Below are 23420 nucleotides of genomic sequence, written 5' to 3' on the forward strand. Positions count from 1 at the left end.
AATGTAAAAGTCCTACCTTATCCAAAAAGTCTGCTACACATAGCTAATAACATGTGGTACAGTACCACATAGTAGGGTTTTTTAATGCATAGGGAGACCTCAGTGAAGGAATGTTATAAAGGGAATAGTAGAGGGTTTCCAAGTAATGGGGGGTGGAGGAGCTATTCTTTAGCCACATATGTGAAAACAATTTGGGGATTTGTTGATTAAAGGCTCACAGTGTGTCATTAGCAGAGGTGGTGAATCAGACCAGTGCCATTTTGGCCTCTTCATAGTATTGAGGTATCCAGACAGAACAAGGAGGGTCACTGCGCTCTGTGCTCTGCTGCCAGACCACACATGGGCACTCATTCTAGGAGGCACATGTCTTAGTGAAGGTCTTAGTAAAAGAATAAGCAGGATGTTGAGGAGACAGCTGAAATGAGGACCAGTTGAAGGGAGTGGGACTGTTTAAGCTAAAGAACATAGCTGACTTTGAATAATTGGAGGCCAGTCAGGTAGAAGCAAAATTCGAGTTTTTTTATGTGGCCACAGAGAACAGAATTAGAAGTACTGGGAAACAGATTTGAGCTTAAAAGGTATAGATATTTCTACCAGTTAGAAATGTCGAAAAATGGAATGGATTCTCTCCTAGGAGATGAACCCCCTTGTAGATTTAGGACAGTAACAGACCTCTCATACAGCCTGGTCAAGACTGGAAGCTAACAGGAAAAAAAAAAGTAGGTAATAACAAGTATTACTTCTGTGTGTCTTAAACATTAAGGAATAATGGTTTTTAAAGCTTCCCCAGGATCTTGAATCCTCTCCACCTGAAATATTCAAGAAAGCGTTGGTTCACTAGGCAGTGACAGAGAGGGGCCTAGTGTGATTCTGATCAGTAACTCACTTTGTGGCATGTAAGTAATACAGATGTTAAGGGCTGCTGATCAGGTCAGAGAAGATGGGTGCAGTGTGGGTCTAACCCACAGGTGCTGAAGGAACACCTGTGGACCTGGAAGTGGTCAATATAGGTTACTGTGGAATCACCCTCTGGATTGAAAGTCCTGTGCAGGGCTGCATTGCCTTGTTCTCTTTTGTGTGCCTAGAATGTCTAGCATAGCCCCTGTCACATAGCAGAGCCTTTGGAAAAATTTGTAGGCAGTGAACTGGCAAGCCAGAAAAAGGCCTTCTTGAAAAGACAAGGCTAAGACTTTTTGTCAATCTTAAAAGTGAGAGAATGAATTGATTGCATAAAGGTATAGGTTGGTGGAATAACCTGTACAGTCTCAGAGGTACTAAAGGGAGCAAATCATATGCAGGGAAGTATCAAACAGGGTTGCTGGGGCCTAGAGTTAAGGATTAAGTTATAAGCAAGTGCCAGTGGTAACATAACAGTGGGGGGGTTGGGGGGGGGTGAACAGATCATGGAAAGCCTTAAGAGAGATTGGGGTTTCATCTTGTAGCAAGGCTGATCCCAAGGGAATTAATTCTCCATCTGGACTTCCTCAAGACCTATCTGCCTAAAAGAGATAAAGGAGCAGTGTGCCAGGTCTCTGCAAGGAGCTTTTCTTCTCTTCAGGCTGCCTCTTCCTCCTCTCTTGAGGGAAGAAGAGTAAGAATTCTGCCCTCCTGAGTGCTGTAGGTAATGGGAGAGGAGTAGGGGGAAGATGTATTTCTCCCTTGATCCAGGGAGTCTTTGATGTACCTAATCTGAATGTGACCAACCTTCCACTGGAGCACTGAGTTTACTTTGTTCTCAGCTGAATCCTCAGGGTCTAGAACAGTGCCTTGTGCACACAGTAAACACTTAGTAAATATTTGGTGAATTGAATGTTGACTAAATGTATTGAATGCTGCAGATGTCTCAGAAAGGGCACTCCCCCCACACACACAAAATAAATAAAACTAGGAATAAATTTGAAGAAGGAGCCTGAACACAAACCTAAAGGGTAGTCTCCTGATCCCAGCTCTCTAAAAGGCAAATAAAAATGCAGCTCAGGGTGACTAGAGCCTAAGATACAGTGCTGCTGGCACAGAACTAAGTGGCAGTGTAGAAACAGACTGCGTGTGGATATTTGCAGACTGAGACAGACTCGAGAACTTTCATCCCCAGGGGCTGAGCTTGTAGCCTCCCCTGCTGGTTCAGTAAGTGAGGGCCCCAACGCCTGTGTTCAGGTTTCAGACCAGCTGAAGCCAGCTAGACCTGAAAGGCTTGTGTTGGCAGTGCCAGTATCCACCCCTAACCCGTGCCAATGTGGGTGGCTGCTCTCAGAGCACTCCACAGGGGGAAGCGGATTGGACTGCAGTCTGAGCTACTGCTGCCTATAGTTTGCTCTGTGCGACACGCTCACTGTTGAGAAGCCACCTTGCTCATAAAGCCAAAGCTCAGAGCTCTAGAAGAGAATAGTTTATCTACATCAGGGAGCAGTTCAAGAAGAGCAAACTGTACTCTACCCAGGAGAGCCCAGGCTCTTATCTGGCTTTGTTCAGAATTCCATGCTCAGGAAGTTCAGGTAAGTAGAAAATGTTACATTGGGCATTTTCTCATCATTTCTCTTGTATTGAGAGACCTGGAGCAAGGATCCAGCTGCATCTCATTTAAGGATGGTACCATTAACAAAGGCAAAGCCACCGCCCACACCCCAACATGAAGGGACCAGATGGGCAAGACAGTCATGATGTTTACTACAGGATTTTATTTCTGATACGTGCATTAGTGGCATGCTTGTCCCAGAGCCCAGACCCGTGGGGCCTCTCTAGACTCAGTAGAATGCCTGCATGCCTATGGTAGGTCCAAGAATCTGTTTGGAGAGTAAGAGGAGGGACAGCTAGAGAGAGGCCAGGCCTTCCCTTCACCAGTGACCTGCCCAACAGCCTGGATCTAGCACCTTATCTCTGAATAAAATATTTCAGCAACTTCAACAGCTAGGTGAGCATTCCAGGGCCACTCCACTCAGCCCTAGGCTGTGTGCCAGCCCCATACTTCCTTCCTTACCCCTGTGTCTGGCTTCCACACAGCTCAGTGGTGTTAGGCAGTGTGTCCCTCCCACCTCTGAGCAAGGCAGCAAGGAAAAAAAGGAACAACCACTCATTTACTGAGCATTTACTGGGCCCAGGCACCTTACTAAATATTTGGTATGTGTTATCTTTTTTAAACCTCACAAACTACTTCAGCAAACAAAGGCTCAGAGATGTTGAGTAACTTGTCTGAGGGCACGTAGTTAGAAAGTGGCAGTTAAGACTTGAACTCAGATCTCTCTGACTAGGAAGCCCAGGCACTTGACCAACCCCCTGTACTGCCTCAACTTGCCTCTTCCCTGAATGGACCCATTTTTCCTACTGTACTTACCTTTTCACCACCAGTATGTACTCCACAACTCTTCTGTTCTCCTGACGCTCCTCCAGTGCTAACATAGCCAAGTATCGTACCTTTTGGAATCTTCAATAAAACTATTGAAATAGCCTCTTCCCCTGTCATGAAGTCTTCCTATCTAACCATTTGCCAGTCCCACCCACTCCTGTCTGGGAGACTTAGGAGCAGCGCCTGTACTCTCACAGTGCATATGGGTGGGGCAGGCGGGCTGCCACACCACTCTGAACAGCCGTCTGTGCACTGCCAGCTGATTGGTAACTGCCACGCTGCTCACACTGCCGCCATTAAGAAGAAAATGCAGCCATTGGAACCAGACACAAAATTATTCTGCTGTTGGTTGGCTAGATACAAGCATTTCATCTTGTGACCCACTGACCCCTCAGCTAGCACAGACCAACCATAGGACTAGGGAGGGTGGGGTCTGGATATTGGGATCACAAGTGACAGGACAGGCCTTTGCTTAGCTACCCTGCATAGAAATGAGATCCTGTTGCAGTGGCAATAGGGAAAGAGTGAAGTGCTGATTGAGTGGATCACTTTGAACAGTCTGCCCAGAGGTGGTCAGGACAGGCGCTTGGCACAAGGACTCATGCTTTTTTTCCCACTGTCCCCTCTGTCATTCAGCACCTACAGGTTCTTCCTTTCTTCTGTGACCCATGACCCTCTCTCACAGTTCAGTGCCAGTTTGTTCTGATTCGGATAGGCTGTGAATGTCTGTCTTCTCATAAGCTGCTGCCTCTGACTTCAGAATGATTGTGCATCCTTGTGGCCAGCTTCCCTCCTGTCCCTGGAGTCCATCCCTGCCTGGAAGCTCCTCCCACTAAGAATGTGAATAAACCATTTCCTCTGTCCTCCCAGCTCCAGAGGATTCCTGTGTCTGAACTTTCACTGGCAGACCTCTTCTCAGGCTGACCCATCCTTGGCCACTACAGAATTGTCCTACCCACCCTGTGAGGGTGAGTCTCCTGTGAGGGTGAGTCGTGCATAACTAGAGATACCCAGTTTATGAAAACACTTTAGTGTGAGTTCAGTTTCCTGTATAGCCAATGCTGTAGGCTTGGCTCAGTAAAGATGATAATTAACCCATTGCTAATTGACCTTAGAAGCCAGCCTAGCAGCCTGTATTTTACCAGCTTGTGGAATTGTAGGCTATTTTAAGCTTTCTTAATAATCTCAGCAAGACTTCACTTTCCTGTCTGCATCTTATTTGCTCTAAGGACATTTGTAAAATTAACAAGCTATAAAGTTTGATTGAAGGTTTCAACAAATGTGAGAATAATTGGCTCCATTTAGAGAAACAAGGAAAACAACCTGTAAACTTGAGTTTGTAGGGGAAACCCGTGAGATTTTTCTCTTTAACCAGAGGAGCAGTAGCAAGCAGGACTTTTTAAAACCAAGAAAAATATAACTGGCTGATAGTGCAAGTTTAAATTCTGTTTCTCCCAAACCAGAAGTTCAGAAAAGGAAATTTTGCAAAACCTAACCAGCCACTGTAATGTTCATGCCTCCCAAGAGGCCTGTTTGGAGAAAACGGACCCAGTAAAGATGGAGTGAGTCCCTCATTCTTTAGAGCTCAAGAGGCCTGGTTCAGCCCTCTCACCGTCCCTCCTTTTTTCCTGGCTGGATCAGGGATTTTCTCCCTCCCTCCGGGGCTGCACTGGGCTGTTAAGTCTTGCAATGCAGAGTATATCAGTCTGTGGTGCCTGGTGCTCATTTCCTTTTCTCTCTCTCTTGCCCTTCCCTATCTTCCATAAGACGGCTTAGCTCTCTTTTTTCTGTTCCTTCCTGGGCATCTCTACCCAGGCTGCCATCTCCTGCTGAGTGGCTTTAGTTTTCAGAGAATTCCATTCTTTGCTCATCCCCCTCCAAGGTTACCCTGACTGGTAGCTCAGTCTGCCTTCCCTCTTCTCTCTTGACCTACAGGTTTCTTTCTGCTTTCCTCAAAACTTAACCTTCCGCTTAGCTCCAGCCTTCTACTTACCCTGTGCATACCCACATTATCTCTCTAAGGAACTGAGCCTGGGACAGGACAGGCTCCTGTAATCGCCTTGCCACATCTCACTTTCAGTTTTCCTTTCTGCTTTGTTCTTTGCGTGTGGACCTGATCTGGGTGATAACTGGAGCCCTGAAGCTAGAGGTTTCAGTTCCCACTGATGGGCTGCCTCAGATGGTCTTCAGGGGAAGGGAAAGGGGCTTTCTCTGGGTACCTTTCTTTCATTCAGCTCTTGCCTAACCTAAAGCACCACTTTCTTTTCTGGAGTATTTATGTGAGACATTTTGTCTATTAACTTTGGAATTTCTGATAATGTCCTGTGCAATGAGTCTCCTTCTAGAAAGGCCATGACTGCCACGAGAAGATTCTGGGTCCCTGTTCCCTGGGATATCCCCACCTCTAGTTTCAGTCCTGCCCAACCTGTTAACAGCCCAGGAAGGAGGCCTCTCTCACCCAGCTCTTTCTCCCCTAGAGAATCTACAATTTGCCCAGAGCTACAATGAACATACCACTTATATTCTCTGTTTTTCATTGATAATAGAATGGAAAAATGTGCTCATGAACAAAGCTGTTGTGGGGATTATGTCATAGACTTCATCTGGACTCCTTCCTCTCCAAGCAGGGAGCCTAGATTTAACCCCTGTCCTACCAGGAAGTCCTCCTTGCCCAAACATCATCTCGGAGTTGGCTGGTTTGAAGGGCTTCTTCTGTCATGATGTCCCTTATTAACCATATTTAAACTTTTTTTTCACAACTCATGAAAAGAAAGGGTCAAGAGAACTATGGTCCTTACTGAGCTGGGCTCATTCTTCCTGCCGTACAGCAAAATGCTTTAGCAGGCAGGCCAGAGGGCTGGAGACAACCATTTTCTCTGTACACCTGGGCAAGCCCTAGGCTTTCTACCTCTCAGTTCTCCCATCTACTAAATAGCTAGAACTCCCATTTCTCATATACAGAGTGCACTTTGAAAACTTTAGGAGACTGTGTACAAACCTGGGCTGTTCTCCCTAGTTGGATTGCAAGGAGAGAGGACACTCTTCCAAAGGCTGGGTGATTTCTCTCTCCCAACAGGAAGAATCCCTTTCAGGCCTTTTAGTACTGGCTCAGAGACCCACTGGCTCAAATCCCTCTTGAGAATCAACCAGGAGTTCTCTTGCCCTAGGGGAGGGAGTAAGTGGCCAAAGCAGACAAAATCCCCAAGGAAACCAGGTTCCTTCTCAACAGGGTGAAAATTAAAATGGGATAGGAGGGACACTCCTTTTTCCTTTTGTGTCCATGCAAATGACAATTCCCCCTGACTCTCTAAGGATGTACTCCAGGCAGGCTCAGGATGTCTGTGTCCCTGGGTCCTGCTGTGTTCTGGAAATCCCCATCTCCAGGAGTCCCACGTCCACACAGATGGCCTTTCTCCCTCTTGGCCAGGAATCATACTTTTTCCTGAGCCATTCAGCATGCCACCCAGCCTGTGCTCACACAGCAGGAATTCTGCTGCCTGCCTGTCAGCACATGTGTGCCCATGCACACACACTCCTCTTTGAGGCAGATTGCTGTGCACACTCAGCAGGGATGCTAGCATACTTCTTATGCCCATCCCTAGGCATGGCAAGCTTAGGACCTTGACAAACTTTTTATCTGTCTTCCTCTTACCCTGTAACTCCCACCTCCTCTCCATTCAGTGGTAGCAGGCTCACACCAAAAAGGAAAGTCCTGGACCCATTACATAATTATCCATGGTGCAAGCAGTAGCTGGGGCATAAGGTCAGAGGTCATAGTGGGGTCAGGTGGCTGACACACTGTAACGACAAGGTGGTTAAAATTAGACCACAGAGAGGAAACTGGCAGTCTTGTGGAAATGCAGAAGTTTCCTCTGCAAGTGAGAGGCTGGGGATGCAGGGAGGCCACTGTGCGTGCTGCCTGCCAGGCTATTACTCATTTCAGCTCTGTTCTTTAATGCCTTTTAGCCCCTGCTTCTGTATTTCTAGCCTTCCTCATCACAAGTTTGAATACACGCGATGGAACCCATGGTTACCTGTCCTGGCCAAAGGAGAGCTTCCTCCTTCAAGGAGGCAAGTCCGGGACTGGGCACCCTAGCTCAAGACGGCCATCCTTTCCTAAGCCTTTTCTGGGTAGCTGAACACCTTTTAGGTCAGCCTCTCAGATGGAGGCAGTCAAGGTACTTAGCCTGATGTTCAGACCGTATAATGCTACCAGAGCCAGTGGTAAGGGTGATCAGGGGCCACTCCTAGGCAGGGAGAAGAGCAGGTTTGGCTGAAAATAGCCAAGGGTGGAGTCACAGAGCACACAGTGGACTGGTGTGCGCTGCACTCACCCTGGCCAGCCAGCAGGCAGAGTGGTATTCCTTCCCACAGTGTCCCATTTCCACAGGACATGGCTCATACCTGCCTCATCTGTTCTTGTGGTACCCAGCTGAGCTCCCTGTGCCTGTCAGTCCTTACTATGAGCCTCCTGTGTGCCCTGCTTGTCCTTAGCACCCTTACCAGGGAAGTAAGAAAAGTATGAAATGTAGTCTTTGCTGACAGAGGGACTTTGTCCAGGTAAGGGAGATAACGTGCACCTGTAAAACAATGAGCAGACACTCAAAGGCAGTCTTTCCAAGTGAGTACTTTACCTTTCACATTATGGAATGGGGAAGCATGTGGAAGGGGATACTCAGTGTGGGCTAGAGTCAGTGATGAAGAAGCTGCCACCCTGTGACATGGTTAGCCACATAAGTGTTTCCCTATGTGAAATAGCCATTAACAGCTTCCAAGCCACAGATCAAGCAGGGCTCCCCTCCCTTGGTGAGTGCCCTGTCAGTCAGGAGGAGAGAACTCCAAAGACCAGAGATGGATAGCAGAGGGCATGAGCAAGGCAGATGGATTTGTGGGTGAGGGCATGCGTGTGCGGTCTCGCCGGAGAAAGATCCCACAAAGTTTCTTGCAGGAAACTTCATCTGAGACACTTAACAAGTTCGACGATTGCTCAAGATATTGAATTTCATTTCAGCTAAATCAGCGAAATCAGCCCTAGCTTCTCTGACAGCACTGGCTTATGTGCTGATGTGGCCACATGGGGACAGGATGGCGTGAACCCCTGGAGGAGCAGAGCTTTGGTGAAACGCTCCCCTACCCCAACCCTGCCACCTGTTTTGGCTGTCTCCCTTCTCCTGACAACAATTTCCTGCCTGACCCCAGTCTCTTGAGCATGAGAAGCTCTTAGGTGGGGCAGGAACCTGTCAGGGGAAGCCCAGAGTGATCTGGCTGAAATGAAACAGCCAAGAAAAGTCCTCATCATTCATTCTGTACTCAGGCTAAAAGTTCTCCTTCTGGGAGTCTGGAGAGAGGTGAGCTGGGAGAGGAATGGAGAGTGGCAGTGAGAGCTACCAGAAAGCTGTGTTCTGTGAAAGCCAGTGTTCTACATGCCACCCTTCCTTCTATCAATTAGATACCAAACTGAGAAAAATTTAATTCATTCTTTTTTTATACCAGGACTTCAGTGAAAGAATGGCAAAACCCCAGAGGTCGCCTTTCATTGGTCCTGGGGTTGTCTGCTACTCCAGAAATGACCTAAGGGGAGACAGTGGTGACTTTCTTCCTTCAGAAGATCTTGGTCCTCAACCCTCACTTGGCCCTTGCCCACCATCTCACACATGCACACCCTGTGCTCACTCACTCCACCTCCCTTACCCAGTAACTTTGACACATTTCTCATGTGCCCCTTAGCCAACAAACAGTCTCTCTCATTTTCATCTTCCCTCAGAAAATGCTGTTTTTCTTCTCTCCGTCTCTCCCTGTAGGTTATTGCAGCCGACTGCAAAAGGGTCACAGTGCTGAAGTATTTTCTGGAAGCCCTTTGTGGACAAGAAGAGCCTCTGCTGGCATTCAAGGGTGGAAAATATGTGTCAGTGGCACCCGTCCCAGACACCATGGGAAAGGAAATGGGAAGCCAAGAGGGAAAACAACTGGAAGATGAGGTACTATGCGGGAAGAGCCCGCTGTGGCAGAGAGAAGGCACCCCTCCTCCCCAGCGCTGCTCTGCCTGGGGCTTCAGCTCGTACCCCTGGTTATTTATAACCACTCAGAGCAGTGTCCCTGTTAACAGGACCAACCAGCTTCTCAAGAGTGCACTCTGCTGGTGCCCCTTCCTGCCAGTCCCACCCTAGTGCCTCCACCTCACTCTCCTACGAGTTCCAGATGCTTCTTTTTAATGTTGCACTGGAGGAGAAGGGAGGGAAAGAAAGAGTTTAATAATGTGCAGCTCTGGAGGCTTAGGAAAGGGACTGGGGGGGTGTTAGGGCTGAGGATCAAGTTTATAGATGTGTGGAGCCCAGTGCAGCACAGGCCTGAACTCCAGCCTCTAGCACACATACAGGAAGAGCTGACATTGCTGGCTCCGTGTGGAAAATCACCCCCTCCCCTGGCCTACTCTCTCTCCCTCCCTCCCTCCCTCCCTCCTGCACATCCTGATGTGATTAAGGAATTCTCCTCTTGTTTGTTTGCCCTTGGTTGTTCCTGTAGCCCTCGCTTCACTCCAGACCCTGTGCGCGCACACACACAGGCGTGTGCCACCCTGTTAAGCCCCACTGGCAGTGGCCCTGCCGTACAAATGTGTATCTCTCTGGGGTTATTGTTGTCATGGGTCTGTATATGCTGGGTTTGTGTGTCAGTTTAACACTGCTGCCAGCCACCCTGCTGGCTGTGGGTTCTGAGTAAATGTGAGTATGTGTCAGTATCGGCTCATGTATGCGTTTAATATCACTGCCAGCTGCCCTGCTGTGTGTCTCAGTGTGGGTAACTCTGTCTGGCTGCGTGCACACACAGCTCACTTTTGCCTGAAGGTTGATTCCTCCTGTATACTCTACAGTGTTAAAGAATGGGGGTGGGTGCGGGGTAGGTGGGAAGGAACAGAGGACTTCAGGAAGGGACGGAAGCGATTCTAGCCCGAGGCCAGGTCACCCGTAGGCCAACACAGTCATTTGGCCCACAGCAGTCTCAAGTGCCTGCTGGAGCAGGGCGGGGTGTAGGGATGAAATCAGCAACAGGCCAGGAGAGCCAGATGTCAGCTGGGAGCTGTCATTTATGATCTGAAGCCGTGATAGAGTGGCCACCTTTGGTTCAGAGTCTTGTGAGCAGCAAAGTTTTGGACTGGCTTCATTAGAATAGCTGGAGAACCCCACCCCACCCCTGATGACACAGAGCTCAGCTTCCAGGACAGTGGTTCCAGGGATAAAGCTGAGCCCATGATTCCAGACGCTCCAGATGAAACCTCGGCAAGGAATAACAGGAGAGGATGAGCTGTCAGTATGGAAGGAGACAGTGGGGCTGCTAAAGCCATTGGGGTGTCCAGGCTGCAGGCAGGACTGAGCAGGGCCACCCAAGCCCTGGGCATCACACAGGGAAGCATGGGTGGGGTAGCCTTCAGTCAGCTGTCCCACCCTCACTATAAGACCTAGGCAGGCAGTAGAAGGTAAGCAAGGCCAGCTCTCCAGGGCTGCTGTAAGAGATGTGCCCTGGACAGTGGAGCCTGAAGTACCAAATCCAGTCAGGCAGGTGAGGCCCAGAGAGGGGCACAGGGTAAAAGCCAAGGAGGGTCTCCTCCACTCTTAGAAGGAAGAGCAGCTCTCCAGTCCTAGATCCATACTCTCTCCCTTCTTCAAAGGTTTACTGACCAGACAAAGGTTGTGACCCACTCCATGCTGCCCACTTCTTCCTTTTCCCACGAGTCTCCTGGGTTCCTTTATGTTAGTGGCCCCTGGGAAACCCTACTTCGCCTGGTCTGTGTAATTTCATAACTCTACACTTCCTCGTTTGCTATGAGAGCTAAACGAACCTCAGACAAGCCTTGCTGACCCTCTTTTGACCTCAGTCAAGCTTACCCCAAGCCCCATGATAGCCCTGTTTGTCCCTGATCAGCACAGGCAGGGACAGTGTTCCCCCATGGGCCAGCCAGGCATTCTATTCCACTCACTCCCATCCAGGTTAATCCCACAAACAAGGAAGTAAATGTGTAGTCTTCCTCCTCCCCACGGCCTGGGCCTCTCTGGAAGTGAACTCTGTGACACTATAGCCTGCAGGTTGTCAGATGAGTGTGACTGTGGACAGCACCCCAGGCCCCTGAGACCTTAGGATAATGGCAGTTCTGGCCCCATTCTGAGATCTGCTCTCTCCAGAACTGCAGGGCTGAGTCACTTAAGCTGATTGGGAGAGGAAGGGGAAGATGTTTCTTCAGACGTGATTCTTCATGAACATAACAGAGTTCCTTAAGGATGCTACCAAAACACCTATCTTCCCACCCCTGGATTCTGCTCCAAGACAAAGCACCACCTACCACCCATATACTTTACCAACCACTTTAAGCTAAGAGAATCCACTGGAGTATTATCTTCGGGTGGAGAGCAGTCTGTGCTCAGCAGGTTACGGGGTAGGACTATGAGAGGCCTGGCGAAGCTGAGCCACTAAGGGCTGTGTCTGGGCCTACCATCTAGATTCAGGACCCCAACCCTGTGCTGCTTGCCCATTATTTTTGGTAAGAGCACAGACTTAGGAATCGGATTTTCTGGGGTTTGAATCCCTGCTCTGCCACTTACTAACTTTGTGACCTTGAGCAAATTGTTTAACTTTCTAAACCTCAGTTTGTTGATTAATAAGGATGGTAGTAGCACCTATTTACTGGCCATTGTATTAAACGAGTTAATACATGCAAAACAGCCCAGGATCTGGCCAATAATAAGCACTCAGTAAATGGTAGCTGTTATTGTCATAATCATTTTCATTATCATCATCCAATTAGAAACATAGGAATCTTCTAACTAAATGACTCCTGTTACCCATGTCCCTCAAAGGAAGCTCTCTTGGGCAGCTGCATGTTCTCTACGGACCACAGCCAAAAGTAAGAGTGAGGAATGGAGCCTGGGACCACCCGGGGAGTGGGGGCTTTTGAGAGCTGAGGCTGCAGGCAGGGAGGGGCCATCCCTAGGGAAGGCTTCATCAGCCTGGCAGGAGGCTCCTAAAGCTAGCCAGCCACATCCTTGCCTGCCCAGGCCCTGGGAGGGCAGCTGAGCAAGGTCATGTCATGTGAATTCCTTTAACGGGGCCCAGTAGCCCCCACACCACCAGGCTGTGGTTCTAAAAAGAAACCAGGGCAAGGTCTGCTGAGATAGAGATAAGAGTGTCTGCTCCTTGAAACCGTCCGGAGCAAGATAGCTTCTGTGCCTAACTCCCAGATGTTGGCCAGAATTGATTCCTGTCAGATCATTAGCAGAAATCAGATTTAAGTTGGGTAGTTTGACTTTCTCTGTTGTTTCCCCTTCAGTGATTTCAAACTGAAAATAGGCCCAAATTTTGACTGTGTGCACAAAGAACAAAGAGCCATATGTGTAAGCATGGAAGTGCATGTGTACATACCTTGTGGTGTGGACCTGTGACTCTGTGTGAGGAAAGAGTTCTGGAGTGTAGAAGGGGACAATTGGCAAGGGGAGTGACACGCTTTTTCTAACCCCCTGCCTGAACTGAAGGAGGCATACACCTTGAGGCCTTTTGCAAGGAATGATCCCAGTAAGCGTGGAAGGACAGAGGGTGGGTATGGTAAGTGTTGTGGGCTCACAGTCTCCTCTCTCCCCTGCCCTGCTCTGCCACCCACAGGAGGAGGATGTGGTGATTGAAGACTTTGAGGAAGATTCAGAGGCTGAAGGCAGCGGGGGCGAGGATGACATCAGGGAACTTCGGGCCAAGAAGCTGGCTCTGGCCAGGAAGATAGCTGAGCAGCAGCGTCGCCAAGAAAAGATCCAGGTGGGGTTTGCATGAGGAAGGTGGTTCCCATCAAGGTGGTAGCTGCATAGAGCACAAGGGGGGTGTGAGCAGAGAATAGAGATGAACAAGACTCTTAGGAAGAGTCTCACAGTGAAGGAGGAACTAGACAGGACACCTCCCTGCCCCGTTTTCTTCTCCGTCAATAATTCTGGTAGCATTTTTCATGCCTAGAGTCTCCCACCTTCTGGACTCCAAGGCAAGAGCAGGTTCTTCTCAGAATCTGATGAAAGCTTCTCCCCTCATGATGATCTGTGTGTACATACCACACACACACAGTCTTTCACATAATTTCAGGGGTTTCAAAGTTCCCCTGAACTTTATCCAGACACCTCTGGAGAGGCCATGAATTCTTTGTTGAGAACAGCTATTCTCAGGGGAGAGGATGTCCTGGCCAGTCGGCTTATCTGGATTCCCAGCCTAATGGCCAAGCCCCTCTGGACAGAACACTGTAAGCCCTCCCAGAGAGAAACTACTCCATCTCCATGCAAAGACTTGTCCTCCATCAACCCTCCCAGGACCTGCACCTTCATTTCCCCAAGTTTTTCTAATTTATAGCTCTCGCAGGTCTGTCTTCTTGAACCGTAAGCTCACTTCCTCTTATCTAGGCTCCAGGCAGACAAGGAAGAGCTGGTCGTGTGCCCCCCTCTGAAACTGTGCATGGGGAAGTATCAGATCTCTTGAGGGATGTCTGTTTTCAGCCCTGTCTTCAGCCACCCCTTGCCTTTGGCATAGGGCATAGTGCCTTCAGTCAGGCAGACTCAAGCACAGTCTGGGCTCCACCACTTTACCAGCTTTGTGACTCTGGGCAAATTGTTTAACTTCTCAGAGCCTATTTCCTCATCTGTAAAATGCAAGTGGAAACAGCACCTACCTCTTAGAATTGCTGCAAGGCCTACAGGAGCCAATGAGTGCAAAATACTTAGCACAATGAATGGCACACAGTATACACTCCATAAAGGGTCCTTGTGTTCTGTGTCTAACCACTCATCAGACAGAGAACCTTGCCCTGAGAAAGGGAATGACCACCAGCTGGGATTGTTCTTTAGATATATTCATGTCCCCTGCCTGGAACCCAGCATGCGATACCTCTGCCAGCATCACCTGTCATGGGATGGCTGCCTCCTCAGCCCTTCTGTGGTCAGTGTGTAACCGTCTATCATAGACCTCAAAGCAGCTTCGTCCTCAAGCTGTCTTTTCCTGATCTGTGGCTCATTTCTTCATCACTGTCAGTCTTCCCAAAAGTTCTGTCTACACCTTCACTTCTTGATTCTCAACCCAGCAGCTATAGAAGCTGTTGTGTCAGAAGTCACCTAGTACCTGTCTTTATCAAGTCTCGGTCCCCATCGTAGTTGCCTTCTCTGCGGCTTTGAGCCCTGAAGCCACCTTCTTCCAGCTATACTTTAGCACATGTGAGCCCTCATCTCCCCTCTCTCTGTTGACCACACCACCCTCCCAGGCTTCGTCACCACCATTCTTTCTTGGTCTCTTCCTTTCTGTTACTTCTCAGTCTCAGCATGCAGAATTGGCACCCAGCAAATAATCTGTACAGTGACTACATAATAGGCAGGAATAACTAGAGAATCGTCTTAAATTCCTCAGTGGCTTTTAATGCCTCATGTCTGATTTCTTATCAAATCCTACCTAGTCACTCATTTATTCCCTTTTCTCCTCTCTATTCCCATTGCCCCTACTACTGTTCTAATTCAAGTACCAACTTGGATTGTAGCAACCTGCTTTGCACACAACTCCAGGGTATGCTATTTACCTAATAGTCTGTGAAGAGCTCCTCCTGCTGTTACTTAGTACACAGTCTGCATACCAGGCTCCTTTTTCACCTCACTGCTTCCATCGCATCTCACATATTTTCTTCATTCTCATCCCAAAATAGCCACTCCCTTGCTCAGAAATCATCAGTGCCTTTGCTTGTCTAATGAAAGAAAGTCTAATTTCTTACTATGGCTTTTAAGGCTTTCTTGTTTTTTCCAGCCTCTCCTCATATCCCCCAGGAGCCCTTAGTAGCTATACGACATTGGACAAATTATTAACTTCTCTGAGCCTGCTTCTTCACCTCTAAATGAAAGTGGTAACAAGCACCTCCCTCAGATGGTACACAGAAAGTGCCTGTCCAGACACTGAGGCCCTCCTGCCCAGGCAGCAACACTAGCCTTCCTCCTTGTTCCTATGCCCAAGCGTGCTCTGCCCTTTCCAACTCTCTGGTCTTTGTTCATGCTGTTCCCCTCAAACCAGAGTACCCTTTTTCCGCTCCACATTTCCTGTTACCTGTTGAAATTCTATTCCAGTGTCAATCCCCAGATGAAACTCCATCTCCCCAGTGAAGCCTTCCCTAGTTGCCCCCCAGGAGAAATTCATCTCTCTCTGCTCAGTGTTCCTGTGGCACTGATTTATACTTCATTTGTGAAACTTCTATCCTGTCTCATATTACAGTTATTTCTGGACTTGTTTCTCCCACTGTACTCCTTGGGATCAAGTACCACGTCTTAAGCTCAGTTTAGTAAGGCGTGGTGAGCATCTGCTATGCTAATGGTCAGGAGACACAGGAGTGAACCAAAAGTCCTAACCCAGAGTCTACAGTGGAGTGACGAAGCCAGTGCTTTGAGGTTTGAGCGAGCATTGTACAGGATGCTGTGGGAGCACATGCCTCAGGGACGTGGTCTTGTCTAGAGTGCCCTTGTTCAGCTCAGTCTCTGCAGTGATAAGCAGTACCTTACAAATAGGAGGTCTCAGGTGAGACTTGATTTCCGGTGCCCATGGCTGCCCCAATCCAGGAAGCCTCTTTTCCCTGTCACCTCCTTCAGAGCAGACTACTCAGGCCCAAGCACCGAGGGCTGCTGTGGGCCAGCTGGGGTTTGGCTTGCTGTGGCCCCTTTAAGAATAGGCCCCACATGCACTGCTGCTGGCGGCGCTGCCTCCTGTCAGCCTTCTTCCTCCAGCCTCACAGCCACAGGAGGATTTCTCAGCAGAGGAAAAATTCCCCCCTTCCTTTCTCTGCCCCCCCCCCCTCTTTTTAATGCCCGGGGCCCTTCACTTCCATAATTCTTCATTTTCCAGCCTTGAACGTAAGCCAGACACATCTGTCTGGCCATATGCGTGAACCCTGGAGTCTGTGCCGAGGTGGCTGTAAAACAGGGCCGGTGAAGGCCCTTCTGGGAGAGCACACACATGTGTGTGCCCTCAGGCCATTGGCTCCCTGCCCAGAACCACGGGGCTGCAGTGCTCCAAACCCATGTTAACCTTTTCTTATTTTTCCTCTTTTTGTTTAATTTAAGGGGGGAAAATCCCAAGGAAAAGGTATAAATTGTCCTGGGAGTGCAGGAGAGGCTTCTAACTGGAGAGGCCATTATTGTTGGCAGGCACCTGGGTCACACTAATACAATAAGGAAGAGAGGAGCATCGAGTGAATTAAGATCGGAGAGATGGGCTATAAATTACACTGCTCTGAACCCCATCAGTCTCTAGGGGTGTTAGCCGAGAGGTGTAAGGCAAGTCCCCAGCTCCCAGCGCCTTTTACAGATGCAGCAGAACAGGAACCACACATGTTTGGGGAAGGGGATATGAAGATGGAGTTGAAAAAACTGGCCCCCATGATGGCTGTAAAGTCCAACTGAGATCTGGGGCTGCAGCCACACCCCCACTTCCTTGCTCCCACCTAGACCCCTGGGTCTAAGCTCATCTGTGAGGGTGGGGGAGGTGAGGCTTGGCCTCCCTCTTCAGCTTGTCCTCCCTGCTTCCGGCGTTGCACAGAGGATGGTGAGTGGGACCGACAGGAGGTCAGAAAAGGGGTGTGGGCAGTTTTCAGGGCTTGTGCAGCTGGAGCTGCGGTGCCCAGGCAGGCCCCTGGATTCTGGGGGTCAAGTCTGCCCACCTGGGGATTTGAAGTCCTGCTTCCTCAGCTCAGCCCAGGCTTTGCCTTTTGCCTGAGAAAGTTCATATCGGTTTCGTTCTCCCACCTTACTGCTTCCTTTTCCTTACTGCCGAAGTTCTTTTTGGTCCCATTGCCATTTTGGGGAGGTGTCTAGAGACCAGAGCGCAGAGTACATGGTTGTGTCTGAGAACTTGGTTAGAAGTGTTTCATTCCTAACCAGGCCCCCATGGCAAAGCAGTCACTGAAAATCCTCCTCTAGGAATGAGGCATGGCCACTTGGCACCTCATACTGGCCCTGGCCCTGTGAATACCCCGCCTCCTCTCTGCCTTCACAAGGCTGTGCTGTGATTTGTGCTGCTGTCGGGCGGGGTCAGGTTTCCTGAGCAGTTGCAAACATCCCACCTGAAACATAACAGGCTCTTCCTCTGGCCACAGCTATTGTTTCCCTCAGCATTATGGCCACAGTCTTGCTCTCTAGCCAGCAATGACATGTTTTCTGAAAATAGCTTTGCTCCCCTGTCCCCTTCCCGCCCACCCACCCTCCTGAAGATGCAGTCACTCCTTTGTGGTGGCCCCAGGAGTTTTACTCTAAATATAGCTGCAGCCCATTCACATTGCCACCCAGCTGGGGGTGGGGGGGCTCTGTGGAACAATGGGGCATGCACAGAGCCCCCCACACCTGTATGGAAGCTAGCGGAAGACAGACACTCAGCCCTGGCTCCTAGCTGTCGGATGCAGGGTGGGAGCCAGTGCGCTACCAGGCCAGGGGCACGTTCACGCCAGGGCAGGAAAGCACATCAGCCTGTGGAGCCAGGCAACTGCCCTCCCTTTTCAAGCCTGTTCTACAGCCCATTCATGCTTCCCCACAGACTGGTGCTGGGCCTCCAGTTTGCTCCAGCCACTCTCACCAACCTGGTTCTGGCAGCATCCACAGGGTCCTGTCCCACAGAATGATCAGGCCATTGGCTGAACACCTTAGGCTGCTGCTAGGAGCAAGCTCAGAGGTGTCCTGTTTATTAGCCCTGCCACTCCCTCTCCATCAAGTGAGGGCACACTTCTTGGGCGTTCTCAGGACAGAGTTAACAGAGACAATTTGGTCAGATTGCCTTTAAAGTGCCCTTTAACTCTGAGATTCTGTGATTTAATTCATTGAGCTCCTATGATATATCAAACTCTACTCTAGGTATTGTCAAAGAAAAGAAAGTGGTTTCCTTGAGCTCCTTACAGTCTAGTTTGAAAGTAAGATTGGTCCTCAGAACAGTAAGATGTAGTAAGCAGGTCATCATATTTATAACTTTAAAAAAAGAAAGCAGACTCTGTGGTACTGACTTTGGACATCCAGGGAAGGACTCCTAGGCAGAAGTTTTCCCATGAGCATCCCATCCCAAAGGAAGATGCTAACCAGGCTGCTCCTGGGGGAGGCTGGCAGCCCTGCCTGCTTTAGGGAGCAAATGCAGGGTCTGCTCCCCTTTGATATCTGCGACTCGAAGGAACCGCCTGCCTGAACTGTCGGTGGTTATCTCATTAACAATTCCTATTTTCAAATTTCATTTCCATTTTCCATTTTTCATTTTTTTTTAATTCGTTCAAATAATTAAAGGGAAAACAAGAGTACCATGAGTTTATGAGAGAAATTGGTGGAAGTCCTCTCCATCACCCCTTCCCATTTCTAGCTCTACTCCCTCCTGGTTTGCCCCAGATATTCGCCCTTGTTGGATATGTGGGAGAGGAAACATGGGCTTGGTCAGGAAGAAAGGAAACTGACATTTGTTCAGTTACTAACACACGTACCAGGCATTTTGCTCAGTACTTTCATGCACGGTGCTCATGGAAGTTTGCTTTGTTACAAGACTTCTCATTTCTGGTGAAAACATTGCTCTGGCCAGAGAGGCCCAGGGAAAAATGAGTCCATCAACCTGTGGAAGAAAGGAGGCAGCCACACTGTATGTGGAGCCCTAAGCAGAAGGAAGACTTAAGAAGGCCTTCTCTTTATCTGACTCTGCCTCATGACCCAGGTTCTTCAATTTCCACAGCTCCTGTGTAAGCTAATTGAGTTACCTTTTGTAATTCTCAGTGTCTCAATTTTCCCCAAATCATCCCCTCTGTCTCAAAGAAGGAACTTTACCTGTAACCATGCCCTTCCTGGGGACCCGTTGCCTCTTAGTTCCTCATCAGCTGGTACTGTGGATTCTCTCTTTCCCAGCCCCCCACCCACTTGCCCCAGGATACTCCCATACTTCAGAGAGCGTTGGTTACTTAGCACTTCCCAGAAACAAAATGAAGTTCTTTTTCTCTTCCACACTTGATGACAGCCTGATCCTTATTGCCATTGGTCTGATTCAGAGTGTTGTGCTTTCCATGGGTTCCCAGGTCACTGTCCAAGGACCACTGTGGACCAGCCTTAGCTGCAGTGGGAAGGGCTCCTATGGAGCTCTCCTTCCGGGTCAGCACACTTGACTCCAGGCCAGGGCCAGTCTGTCTGAATCACAGCATTCCAACTGCGCCCCCCTCACCCTCTCCAGAGGCTTCTGCAGCTTTTTACTCATACAAACAAAAATAAATCTCACTACCGGCCTCTGAACTCCACAGCAGCATGCTTCCCCTTCTCCCCAAGTGTCCCATGGATGTGAGTGGGGACTTGGCACTCTCCCCACCGACATCACTTTTTCACTCCCTGCGCATCCTGTGTCCTTCTCTCACCGTGCGACCCAGAGATCAGAATGGGACGTGACAGCCGGCACAGGCGCCGTACACAGCTGCCAGGAATCTGACGGGTAAAATCTGGAAAAGTTGGGAGGGCAAATGCTAAAGACACACACACGCGCACACACACATGTACAGCGCCACAGAGAGGGCCGGAAACACAGACACCCACAGAAGAGGGCCTGCAGATTCTGGGTCCTTCCTCTGTCTGCCATTCTTTTGAAGGGGACTGGGTCAGTCTTGTGACCCAGGTATGACTCCACCCCCACTCTGAAGAGGCCCATTGGTACCCCAGAAGAAGAGAGAGCAGCTTCATTAAACCTCCTGAGACTTTGTGAGGGCATGTGGGGAACAGGAAGCAGTTGTGCGGTGACTCACTGGGCAGAGCCAGGTTAAGGGAAGTTGTCTGCGGGCGTCCCTGGGACCGGATGATGGCAGCACAGCTCTGACCACCCTCATACAGCTTGATCCACCCCACGGGAACCGAGAAGTCTGCCACCTCCGTAAGAGGCTGTGGCCTCTGTTTACCTTCCTGGCTTTGAGCCAGAGCTCAAAGAACTCAGAACTTCCCTGGATGAATGCTGCTCCTAGATTTTTCCTCCATCCTGTCATCAGAACACACAAGTAGGCCCAGTTAGGCCCCAGCGTCCCTTGTCCACCTGGTTGAAAGGCCCTCCTGCCTACTGCCCGCTCTAAAGGTAGGATGGCACAAGGTCTTAGGGGCTTATTACTCACTCGGTGAAAAATGGCAGCCAGTTCTACTTCCTTAGATTCAAACCAGGGATGGAATATCATTTTTGGAGACAGGAAAACTAAAACAGGAAAGGCGTCTCAGTGAGGTGGTGGCAGAGATTCAGTCTGTTAGGACCCTGGGGCCCTGTCACTGCAGGTGCCAGTGCCCCCTGTCCTCCTCCAGCCACGGTCAGTGCTTATTCTGTTCATTCTTGCCCAGAAAGACAGAAATATGGGGGCCTGTCATACCAAGAAAAACATTCCTGTCAGGGGAAAAGCTGAATAGAGAGCACCAGGATCTGGGAAAATGAGGGACAGGAACTCATGCACCCTCTGTGCTTGTGAGGAGAGAGGAGAGTTAACGAAACATGGGGAGACTATTCCTGTTCATACAAAATGCCCAAAAAAAAAATAATAATAACCCCAGTTATCTTGTTAATGGAAACTGTGTGATTGTTGGGCACTGTACAACTTCCCAAACCTTAGAATTAAATTGACCTGCCAGTCTCAAAAAAAAAAAAAAAAATGCCCACGCCTTACACAGTGTTACATGTCAATTTTATCTCAATAGAAAGTAAACTTAACAAAATGTCTCAGCCTGGTTTGGTGGAATGTTTGTCACCCTTTAGTGGGCAGCCCCCTGGCAGGGGCAGTGACCCAAGTACCCTGGGAAGGTGGCCAGCAGCAGGGGTGCTTTCCCGCCATGGGGTGAGAGCAGTAGGAAGGTGGCGGCAAACTGGGCCTCTCAGCTGCATTTCTCATGCCTGCCAGTTCCCCATGGCCTATGCCTGCCACCAGCTGTGGTGTACTTACTCATAGGGAGAGGTCCCCAGCAGGTCACAGAGAAGCCACCCCCAGCATTCAGAGGCATGCCCTTTCAGTTTTACTGTCATTGCCAGTGAAACCTGAGCGCCTTCCTCACTGACTGTTGGTGGCCAGGTCTCAGCACTGAGGCCCCATCCCAGTTGGCACGCACATCCACGTCCCCTGTCCCATGCCTGTATCTGTGGCCTTGCAGTTGCCGTGTAGCCAAAGGCCATGAGAGGGTGTGGCAGGGCTGGGATCTGCTTGCTTGCCTCTGCCAGGTTTGTGTCGGCTTCATACACAGGGAGCACACTGGGCAGATGCCAGCAAATCAGTTTGCTTCTTGGCCATGGTTGCCAGAAGAGGAAGCCACACAGTAATGGCAATGTTCTATAGTGACAGATATACCCAGAGAGAGCCTATCTTAGAGGGCCGCTGCCACACAAGACTCTGTCAGACTTGAGAAAATCAGGTGTTCACAGATGTGCATGGAACTTCTCTGAAGGATGTGAGCATCCGTAAGCTTGACAAACTCTGGGCCACGTGCTCTCCTAGCTGTGGTGCCCAGACCACTGGTGCTCCACAAGGTGGATTTTTAGTGGGGAGATAGTGGGACTTTGTTATGGAAGTGTAGCTTCTACTAGGCTGTCAAACCCTTGGTACCATGGATATCATTGCTTAAGAAGAAGCTAAGCAAAAAATTGAGTTGACTTAAAGTCAACTTAATGACAAACATCAAGTAAATAGTACAACAAATAAATTACACAGAGTTTTGGCAAAGGAACGCAAGTAGAACACAAGACACTAACGTTTAGGGGGCACTGCTGGTGGGTTGAGGGTTGGTGAAGGCGGTGGCAGTTCTCACCAATCTGGGTGTTGGTCTTTTCAAACATGTGAGTTGGGTCCTAAGTCATCCCACCCTATGGACTCCTGCTGCTATGGGAGACTGGTATTATTACTTGTCAGCATCATTTTTGGGGGGACAGCCTTCGAATTTAACTTTTTTTTTTAACTACACAGTGAAGTAAATTGAAGTAACAAATTCTATTTGGGAAACACACACACACACACAGTGTTTGGATTGAGAAGTACACACACGTACACACACACAGTGTTTGAATTGAGAAGTACCCCCCATATGCTGAGTAGATAATGTGTGTGAAACCACTTTCATATCCAATGATCCTAACTCTCCCTTGTTGATTTTTAGCCCAAGGCCTGTCTTACTTAGAGACCTGTTATTTTTAATACCTTCAGGGTCCTTTCTCAGGACCTTAGCAGGGTTTTAGTCACGCCCAATTCCCTGGACCATTTGGTCTGTGTTGGTTTTTACTGCCGTGCTTTACCCAGCCCTTGGCCTGTTCCTCGGGCCTGACAGGGGGCTGGTTATTTCTCTCCAAGGGGAAGAGGTTGCGGGACAGGATGCTGACACGCTATGGAATCAGGGCTCTGGCTCACCCTCCCACTTGCCTGCTCACTCTCTGGCTCACTCACCATTTTGTGTCCCTGTAGGCTGTCCTGGAGGACCAGAGTCAGATGAGGCAGATGGAGCTCGAGATCAGACCTTTGTTCCTCATACCAGACACCAATGGCTTCATTGACCACCTGGCCAGTCTGGCACAGCTGCTAGAGAGCAGGAAGTACATCCTGGTGGTGCCCCTCATCGGTGAGTCAGGCCAGAGCAGCTGTGCACATGCACCACAGCCCCCTCTACATACATGCCCCACAGCCCCTAGGCCAGGAAGGCAGAACCCTGCTGTGTGTATAGGACAGGATTTGCAGGGAAGCAGGGTATGCATGGGGCAAGGAAACTTGTTTAATAATCAAAGCAGTTCAAATTATTATGGTTGATCCATGGCTTAAACTGCTTGAGCAAATGGACTCCTGTGTCCCAGCAACCAGAGGCTGCATGAGCCCAGCCCTTGTTTTTATCCTTATAAAGCTTGCAGTAAAACAGAAAGCTGGTTCCCGTTATTGGTAAACACTCAGCCCTGGCAGATAACGGCAGCGCTGCTGGGTGGTCTGGCAGGGAGGCTGGGAGGATTTTGAAGTGGTTAGATGCCTTTGGTCTGATTGTCTTGTAGCTTTTCATGATCATCTGTTGGTTCGAGGTAGCATTCTTCTGGCCAATGTCACCCTAAGGCC

At 49.4% G+C, this 23420-nt stretch overlaps 1 protein-coding gene across 8 annotated transcripts in view; it reads left to right on the top strand.

The window, feature by feature from the left end:
- Window positions 1-23420, top strand: part of SMG6 (SMG6 nonsense mediated mRNA decay factor) — a 244338-nt gene that overhangs the window by 212839 nt on the left and 8079 nt on the right. For 5 of the 8 annotated variants that reach the window (XM_073235026.1, XM_073235027.1, XM_073235030.1 and 2 more), the window contains 3 exons: window positions 9142-9318; window positions 12986-13132; window positions 22788-22941. In XM_073235026.1, coding sequence (XP_073091127.1) covers window positions 9142-9318; window positions 12986-13132; window positions 22788-22941 — 478 coding nt within the window. Of the gene's footprint in view, window positions 1-4210; window positions 4326-9141; window positions 9319-12985; window positions 13133-22787; window positions 22942-23420 lie in introns of those variants that run through there. The other 3 variants (XM_073235028.1, XM_073235029.1, XM_073235032.1) reach the window with 2 other exon arrangements.

This window comes from Manis javanica, chromosome 4, assembly GCF_040802235.1.
Source record: "Manis javanica isolate MJ-LG chromosome 4, MJ_LKY, whole genome shotgun sequence".
NCBI lineage: Eukaryota > Metazoa > Chordata > Mammalia > Pholidota > Manidae > Manis > Manis javanica.